At 37.4% G+C, this 9,840-nt stretch overlaps 1 protein-coding gene across 1 annotated transcript; it reads right to left on the reverse strand.

Moving 5' to 3' along the window:
* Positions 1-264: 264 nt before the first annotated feature.
* On the reverse strand, positions 265-9,557 carry NUDCD2 (NudC domain containing 2). Its single transcript, XM_034406277.3, has 4 exons — positions 9,230-9,557; positions 6,247-6,295; positions 1,698-1,849; positions 265-508 (listed from the first exon to the last, which is right to left on the reverse strand). The coding sequence occupies exons 1-4, from the start codon at positions 9,416-9,418 to the stop codon at positions 425-427; spliced, it is 474 nt and encodes a 157-aa protein (XP_034262168.1). The 5' UTR covers positions 9,419-9,557; the 3' UTR covers positions 265-424.
* Positions 9,558-9,840: the final 283 nt, after the last annotated feature.

Consider the following 9,840-nt stretch of genomic DNA (forward strand, 5'->3'; position numbering starts at 1 on the left):
TAGTTTTAATGACTCTTCTATGTTGAAGTTGGCTTAGTACAAATTTTCAGGATGGGAAATCTGTTTTTAATCATTAGCCTTCAAAATGTGTTTATAGCATTTAGGTAGTAACGTTTTTTTACTTATCTGCTTTGCCAAAGTTATAAGCCAGATCACAGACTTTCAAGAAAAATATTACTGGCTTATCAATTAACAATTTAAAGTGAAACTGTATGCTGTTAACCTTGCAGAACAGTGTCATCATACAAATAATATTGCTCTGAGTATGCATGAAATGTTTATTTTTAATTACTGTCAAGTGCAATTCTGGTAACAGTCATTATTTTGTGGTTTAAAGCTGTCCAGAAAAAAACAGTAAGCTATTCTGAAGCTTAATGCTTTGTCATTTTGGAGAAACTGGAAGAAATATAGCTGAAAGGACACACTATCTTTCAAGACTAGAAAAGTCTGGCCCTCCTTTGGTATAATTTCCAGAAATTTCTGCTCCACTGAAGTCAAATCCAGGGTTCTGCAAGAGAAGGCATAGCATTTTATTTATATTCTTGCTGAATACACCTACTGGGATATATTTCAAACTAAGACTACACAGAATTCTGTTATGTATGCTTTTGAACATTTTCTATTTACTGTATTAGTACCTGAAGAATATAAATAATTTTAAATTGCCTGTATATAATTTATTTCATAATATTTATATCCTGCACCTATGCAAATGCCTCTTCTATTTCTTCCATCTTCCCCTCATTTTTAAATAAAGCTAAATGTAAAAACAACCAGCTGTGTTCTAGCAACATTAATAACACATTTGAAATGTGAAATTAAATGTCAGAATGTACTGTATTTTTCAGACTATAAGACGCTTCAGACTATAAAACGCACCTAGCTTTTGGGGAGGAAAACAAGAAAAAAAAATCTGCCTCTGCTTCCCAGCATCAATCCGGTATGGTCCGTGGTCTGGATCATGTGGTCCGTTTGCTGCAGCCCATTCACTGAGGCCAGTTTGCCACCGCAGCCCATTCGCCGCCACCACCGCCTTTCGCCACCACCTGTTTGCTACCTCCACAGCCCGTTCGCCGCCGTGGTCCATTCTAGAATAGCTGATCTGCGCCGCACCAACCCCTACCCCGCCGCTATATTCTCTGTATAAGATGCACAGACATTTCCACCCACTTTTTTTGGGTGGGAGGGGGGGAGAAGTGTGCTTATATTCAGAAAAATATGGTATTTAAAGTACACTCCATGAATCTTGATCCTGGTAAATTAATATAGAACTTCGGATAATAGTATATGATATATATGATATTATATTCTGATATAGATGGTCTGTAAATATATTTTTTATTTGTTTATAATACCTTGTCTATGAAACAGGGTTTTAAATGAAAATATCACTTAGCAATAGCACTTAGACTTATATACTGCTCCATAGTACTGTACAGCACTCTTTGAGGGGTTTACAAGTATCAGCATATTGCCTCTCACAATCTGGGTCCTCATTTTATTGATCTTAGAAGAATAGAAGGCTGAGTCAAGCTTGAACCAGTCAGGATTGAACTGACTGTGGGCAGAGTTTGCAATACTGCATTCTAACCACTGGGCCACCATTGTTTTACAATATAGGTAATATTGAGTCGCCATGGGCGAATAGGCGTCAATATAAATTCAGTAGATAAACAAACAAACATCTATTGACTTGCCTCTCTCTGGAACCTTTCTAATGTAAGCTTCCTTTGCATTTGGTCTTGAACCCAGGGATCAGCAGCATACTCATTCTTCAGCAGGGAACTCCAACAGTTTCCAGCATCACGGTTGGTTTTTGTCAAGGTGATTCGTATCAATTTCTGATCCTCTTTTCAAACAAAAAAACACTGGATTTATTCACAATTATTTGAAAGAAGAGAATGATTAGGTTGATGGACTAAATTATAGAACCAAGAGTACACTGTTAGAAGACAAAGTTGAGGACAAATTATCCTGGAGAAAATCTATCTATGTGATCCCTAAAATTCAGCACTGATTTGATGGCATATAATCATAATAAATGCTCATATTTTGAATTGTAAGGAAGTACAACACAAATTTTGTAGACATCCTCAGTTGTTTTCCAGAGTGAAGGGACAAAGTCTAATGATATTCCAACTGAGATTAACTTAATGCAATTGCTCGGGTATAGTCCTATTTTCCTTTACAGCTAAAAAAACGGACAGATACTTGTACTAATTATGATAAATTTCAGGTTGTTAGAAATCAGCAAGATGTTTCATGAATTTCTAAGATGGTCAGTGCAACATGGGGAAGAACTTTTCCGTTCTCCCACGTTCTGAATGCAATGTAGCATTTGAGTAACCTTCAAACTTTTCTAAGTTAGAAGGTCCATAAAAACTGTTGTAGTTTTATTCATATACAGCATTAACAAAATATTAATCATTGCATTCTGTCGATCTTTGTATAATACATGCACATCATGGGTATCAACCTTCCCTATTTCTGTTTTTCTTCCATCTATCCATGTTCTGACATTACAATAAACATTTTAAGACTTTAAAGAGATTAGTGCAGTGTTGTAACATCCCAATCATTTTCTTTTTTTTTTATTGAAAAAGTTTTCAAATACAAGTTTTCCCCCCTTTCCCCCCTTCTTCCCTAACCCCCCCTCACCACCCATCCCCCCCTGTGACTTCTTCTTCACAACAATAAGCTAATTCATAATTAATTACATAATATTTTACCATGCCCTTACTCACTCCTCAAAGTACTGACCCTTAGCATAATATTCTTATAACTCCGCTTTTCTCCGCTTTTCGCAATAATCTACCCTTTTTCTCCTCCCCCAAACTTATAAAATATTATTATTATTACAACAACATAACCTTTAATCTTTTATATATATTAATATAACATTTCAAAGCAGCCTTCTCCAAATTTAACATTTATTCAGTTCTATCCAATTCTTCCACTCCCCAAAATATATGACTTAAAAATCCTTTTTCTTAAACTAATCAATCACTAAACTAGCCTATTTCAACCCAGTTTCCTGCAAGATTACCATACACTACAATTCTAAATAATTCTAAATATAATCCACTGCCCACTCTGCTAAAATATACATATGTCTATATATACATTCCATTTTATAAAAAGAGAAAAGACAATAACTTTAAATTTATAATTCATTTAGTATCTTCTTTGATGTCTTTCCACTAGATTGTTAAATCCATCATCCATAATAGGGTAACATAGCATCCTGGTGCAACAGTTTATTCAAAATCTTCAGTCATCTTCTGCCCCCATCAATAATGAATATCCTCATGTATATATAAAAGTAAAAACAACCACCCGAGTGACATTGTAATTATATTCCATATAGTTGTAATTGTGGTTTTCATCAGGATTATAAATTCCCATCATCTTAGTGGGTAACAGCCAGATCTTCTGCATGCCCCAGCATGACTCTTTTGCCTTGTAACTCAAAATAGTTATAATATATTTATCGGTAAAAGAAATCCAAAATAGATAGTTCAAATCCAACAATGTAAGGCTCTTTCCACATCCCAAAATCACGGCATTGCAGAGATCTGCCACTTTCCTCAAGATAGTATTAAACGATAATTCGCCTCCAATATCTTTTCACATATTCATTTATTTTTTAAAATCCCTGGCTTCACTGTTGCTTGGTTTAGAAACTACTATTTCTACGAGATCTGTTTCTTTTCTTTTTCTTTTTCGGGTTGCATTTCCATCCAGATTTCCTTCCTACAAGTTGTGTATCAGCTGATCGGTTGTCATTCTGCTTTGTAAATTGATCTTGTTGGTTTTGTTTTATTATCTCATATGTCTTTTCCATCACTTGTATATCAACTGGTTGATTTACGCACTTGTCTGTAACTTGATAATTCATCACATTAGAATCAGATGACACTGCTCTCAAATTTATAGACAGTCCAGCTGGGGTATCCAAGGAGTCCGAAGACAGTTTATCTACCACAGCCTCTGTAATTTGATGTTTTCCCTTTATTTCCAACTCCTTTTGCTTGTCCTGTGTTATGCCTAAAGATGTTAAATTTATTTTTAAAATTTTTTGATAAAATTCTTCCGCTTTTTCGACAGTATTCAGTTGGTATCTTACTCCTTGGTGTCTCAATATTAAACCAACTGGGACGTCCCACCTAAATAGAATATTCCTTTTTTTTAACTCATTCACTAGAAAACCAAATTTCTTCCTCTCCATTAACATCTTGGGCGGGAGTTCCTTAAAAATCCAAATCTTTCTTCCACGAAATTGCAAAGTAGAATCATAAGAATTCTGCACAATATTATTTCTAATTTCTTTGTCTATAAAATAAATCACCACATCTCTAGGCAATTGCCTTTGTTTTGCCAACCAGGAGTTTATTCTATAAATTCTGTCAATCCTGCAAAACACTTCATCAGGTTGAACCTTTAAAATCCCAGCCAGAATTTCAGAAGATATCTTCCTTAAATCATCTCTGTCATTTTCCTGCAACCTCTCAGTCTAATTGCATATTCTGTAAAATTGTGTTGGATCATTAAAACTTCTCTTTCAATCCTCTGTTGTACATTTTCTTCATTACCAGTCTTTTGGTCAGCCTCCATTTTAAGTTTGTCTTCTGAGCTATTATCCTGAGTGTTTGCCAAATCCTTTTTAATTTTTTGGATCTTGTCATCCAAATTCTCCTCAGTTTCTTTCATTTTAGACTCTAATAATTTAGTATTTGCTTCCAACTGAATCACAAAGTCTGCTAAGCCATTAGCTGTTTTTAAAATCTTTCGATCCAAAAAGCCAAACTTAGATTTCACCAATTCACCAATTTCTTTGATTTCCAACTTAAATTTTTCAAGTTGCTGATTCACAATCTCATCCCTTCTTACAATCTCCTCAAGAAGAAATTCTATTATATTAAAGTCAGGTTTCTGAGACTGGAGAGTTAAAACTTGTTGATGTAATTTATTAATGGGGGAATCCCCCCCCCCACTGCCTGTTTGTCTAGCTTTATAAGTCTCAGTGCCATTTTTCCATGCAGACAAAATTCACTGGAAAAGAGAAAAAAAAAACTTTTTTCCAACCAAGATCAATATCAGATCCCCAAGGAAAAAAAAAGGAAAAAAAAACAAAAGTGAGTGAGGTTTTGCCTTCAGTTACAGCCAAAAGTATTCATTCCGCTACTTTGTAATTGAAAACGGAAGGAGTTTCCCTTTCAGCCTCTCTTCAAGCCGCAGCAGCAATCGCCATTTTAAAAAAACTTTTTTCCCTTCACTTCACTTCTTAGGCAAAATAGAATAAAAAGAATACTTGCGCTTCAGGATCAGAGGTCCAGCTCATATCTTCTTTAATTAATTTATTTGACAGATTTACAGGCTTGCTTCTGCCCCCTAGCTCTGCGTGTAGCAGAGATTTCCCAGAGCCCGGAGCATCGGCTGGGGATACGGGGAGTCTCTTCCGCTCCCTCCCAAAAGTAAATAAAAAACTTTTGGGATTAGGCAGAGGACTCTACCCACCCCAGCCGGCTCTATCTCCGTTTCCCAATGGAAACGGAGTTTTTTCGAGCCGCCATTCCGCTGAAAAAGGCGGCTCTTACAGGCAGTGGGTTCGACGATCCCGAAGGAGCGTCCAGCGGGGACAAGCAGCAAACCGGAAGTCCCCAATCATTTTCTTCAACGGTCCATCAAATTAGAAAAAATCTGAATTCAAGGTAGCTGAAGTATTTACATGGAAATCAGCAGACTCATTTTTACATCCACTTCTATTAACAACCCAGAATATGAGAATGGTAGTTTATGCAAACTCAGCCTTAAGCAGCTTTCTTTTTATTTAAAAAAGTCTTGAGAAAAGGAAAACGATGTTATCCATTCAGTTGTGTCTGACTCTTGGTGATTCTATGGACCAGATCTCTCTATTTTCTATGTTCTGGTTGGTGTCAGCTTTGATGGTGTTTAGACACCATGTTCTTTGGCGGCTTGCTTTGCTTTATCACTAACTCTTCCCAGCATAATTGCTTTCGCTAGTGAATTCCCTCACATGACATGGCCAAAGTAAGTGAGACACAGATTTGTGATTTTGCCAAAAGGGAAAAATGGTAGCAAAATCACATCTCCCATGTCCTTACCAAATAATACCATATACCACGTGATTTTTTAAAAAAATAATTAAAAAATCCAAGCTAGTAGATGGAAAGTCCACAATGAAACTAAATTGTTGTGTAAAGTTTTCTGAAGCACAGATCTTACCTAGTGTCCAGGTTGCTTCATCAGCTATTGTAGAGTCAAATAGATTACCCTGGAAAATAAAAATAAAAATATAGGAGCCCAGTTTCAAAAGAAAATATTATAGATTTATAATATTTGAATGTCACACAAATTGGTTACAGAAATATAGTTTTGCATATAATTTTGTAAACTTTGAATAAATATTAAGATTTAGTATATCATCAAAAAGGTCAGATTGCTTAACAGTACTATTATAGCATAAGAGGAGGCCACATTTTTAACAGATTTGGCTATTTTAATTGACGTCTTTGAAGATCCTAATGTACTAAAATTCCAAGCTTAATTATGCCCATTTGTTTTTTCTTTCATTTGAACGCTATCCTTCTAAAATGGGAAGTTTTAATTCCAAATTAGATCTCTTTTGGAAAGGAGAAAGAAATGATTAAGTTGTCAACTGTTTAGTGACACCTAAGGTGATAGACAGGTTTTTAATTCTGAAGCCATAATTCCAAAGATAGTGAATGAATCAGCACACATGATTGTAGTCTGGGTGCTTGGAAATGTGTTTACATTTATGATCAGTTTCTAAGTGCCCCACAATTGTGGGATCACCATTTGCAATCGTCTTCACTGGTTTTCCCAGAAGTTCATTGGGAAAGTCAGCAGGGAAGGTTACAATCTGCTATCGCCTGCCAAGAGGACTCTCACTTGTTTCTGGGCCGGCTGAAAAGACTTCCTTCTGAAGAATTTCAGCTTTGTGCCTGCTTGGATTGCAGCAGGCAAGATTTTCAGCTTCCTGATTTGCAAAATACTGGAAAAATGAGCATACTTCACCAAATGAGGATATAATTTGTAAAATGTTAGACTGTGCTGAGATGGACAGACTGACTTTAAAAATAAAAGACAAGGATGACACAGAATATTACGTGATATGGAATAGATTTTATGGGTGGTTAGAGATAAGAGGTAGAAATTAGATGAAGGAAGATTATTGCTACGTATGAATTAAAGATAAAGATGGTTTATAACTATAAATATGCCAATATATTTAACAGAATTATAAATAACCCAATATAAAGAGAAGTTTAGCCAAATTACTCTGTTATATTATCACGACTGTTACCAATATATGCCTTTTCTTTGTTTTTCTTTTGTAAATGATATACCCTGACAATACACTGTATTCAAAATGTTTATGAATAAAAAAAAGATTTAAAAAAAGCAAATGTCTTAGAGAGAGGGAATAAAGGAGTTTGGAAGTTAAAAAAAAACATTTTCAGCTCCTGAGTTGAGAAGCAATGAGATAAAGTATAGAGGACAAGGTGCTTGGGGTGCTTGGGGGAAGCCCTAGGAAACCCAGTCCAGGCTGCAGTGTCCCTTTACTTGGTTGATGAGAATCCTTTCTGAATTTTGGCAGGGAGGAATTTCATCTCATAAGCAGAAAGAGACTCGCTTGTAGTCTGTGCAAGGCCTCCCCCAAGCCCAAAGCAAACCTGTTCCCTACCTCATACTATATCTGTTTAACATCCTACAAGCTCATTTAACAATGCAGCCAGAAGTGTTGGGATTGTGGTCAACTGAGCAAAGCATTTATATGACATCTTAACAACTGCTTTATTCAATGACAGATGCCAATTGCAATTGGCATCTCCGAGGACTACCTGTTAGCACAAATGTTACATTTTAATCAGCTTGTCAAGACAGACTGGCATCTAAAAAGATTATACAACACAAATATTATTTATTCTTCTAAGTGTATTCTTGGCTTTACTGTTGGCTTTTTTTCGTCAATGGTAGACTAGAAATCTGAATTGTCTGCCTAAGATAGGAGACCCAGAAGCTTTTATCTCCAGTACTCAAGATGAGAGTGGGGCAATTAAACCAGAATTCTACATATTCTCCTGCGTATTCTACAGAATTCTCCTGGGTGAGCAGGGTATTGGTCTAGATGACCTCCAAGGTCCCTTCCAACTCTGTTACTGTTAAAGATCCATATAACCTGTTTTCTTCAATTTTTTTTAACTAATCAATGTGACCAGACCACAAGTTTCCCTTGAGATAAGTCCCTGCAGTTTTCGTGGCAATGTTTTCAGAAGTGGCTTGTCATTGCCTGCTTTCTAGGGGTGAGAGTGAGCGACCGGTTCAAAGTCACCCAATTGGCTTCGTGTTTAAGGCAGGACTCACAGATTCCTGGTTTCTAGGGGAAATGATAAAATGACGATAAAAACGATTTATTGGCAAATCACTTCCAAAATCGTGGCAACTAAACTGCAGGGCATTATCCAGGCAGTCATCAGACCAAGATTGTGTGCATAAACACGCCAACGTGCCTACCGTCCCTTTTTATTTGTATCCATTTCATGTATTCATAATCATGTTTGTACTTTTATCTGTTATCTTATATACTTAAATAAATTGACTCAAACACACACACACACGCACACACACACCCCTCTTCCCTGCCCCGCCAAAAAAGTTCAGCATAGCTGAACATAGGAAGCATTAAGCAAAACTCAATACGAGACCACACAGCACTGAGTCTGTGCTACGCCCTCCCATGTCACATCATCACCATCATAACTTTATTGTCATTGTACATGTATACACAGTATACCCATACAACGAAATTCACTTAACACCCAAAGACCAGGTCCAACACACATTACAATCCCCAAACAGCTCCCCCCAACACCCACCACAAATTCCCCACCCCTAAACCACCCAAACATCCACACAACAGGCCAAGTAATGCTGTCCAACAGCTCACTGATGGTGACCCTTTAGCTGAGTGCAATTATAGCTCTGGGATAAAAAAAACTATTCAGGAAACGTGTGGTCCGAGTTTTAACTTATTTATTTTATGTTATTTATAAATATTATATATTTATATTAATTTAATAATCACGAGGACTAAACTGAAGTAGCATGGAAGGAAATGATGGGTGTGTGTGTGTGTGTGTGTGTGTGTGTGTGTCTCTCTCTCTCTCCCGTTTTGCAGAGGTACCTTGAGCACCTCCTTCCCCGCTACGGTCAAAGCCAAGTGGCGGCTCTTCAGGCTGCATTCCACGTCCCGCGCGCGGGTCCCTTGCGGCACGTTCACTTCAACGAAGACCTCTTCCATGGTTTGATACCAGCGTCCCCAGGGAGTGGCGCAGGGCACAAGCCCGCTCCGCTCTTCGAACGGCGCAGACATCTACTTGGCCGCCTAAGCCTGAAAAAGACGCATGCGCCTTTGCCCGGCTGCCTCTAGGCGGATCTCCTTCGGAACTATTTCAGTAGAAAGCGCGAGGCCAAGCATGCCAGGCTTCCGCCAGCTTCTTACGACACCGCCCCTAGATCCAGAACAGGGACAAAAAGTGTAGAGTGCGCGTTTCACAACTGATCACAGCACAATCTATCGTTTTGTGTGGGAACAGCTGGTTTAAGCTTCTAGTTGTTTTCCCTCTATGTGTTTTCATTTCATTTATGAATGAAAAACCTTTAAGTCAGGCAATACGACAGCCTGTCAAGAACTACTGAGAGACAATACGGTCAACCGAGACTGAGAAAGACCTATTGCTATCCGCTACGTTTGGTCAATTTTGTTTGCCCAGCGCTAGTAAAAAAAAGAATATG

Source organism: Pantherophis guttatus, chromosome 2, assembly GCF_059756535.1.
Source record: "Pantherophis guttatus breed Tessera chromosome 2, ASM5975653v1, whole genome shotgun sequence".
In the NCBI taxonomy this organism is placed as follows: domain Eukaryota; kingdom Metazoa; phylum Chordata; class Lepidosauria; order Squamata; family Colubridae; genus Pantherophis; species Pantherophis guttatus.

Coding starts and splice junctions, on each gene's coding strand:
- NUDCD2 (XM_034406277.3), bottom strand. CDS start 9,418: ATGTCTGCGCCGTTCGAAGAGCGGAGCGGGCTTGTGCCCTGCGCCACT. Junction 6,296..9,229: donor CGGGGAAGGAGGTGCTCAAG/GTACCTCTGCAA, acceptor TTTATTTTCCAG/GGTAATCTATTTGACTCTAC. Junction 1,850..6,246: donor TGAAGCAACCTGGACACTAG/GTAAGATCTGTG, acceptor TTGTTTGAAAAG/AGGATCAGAAATTGATACGA.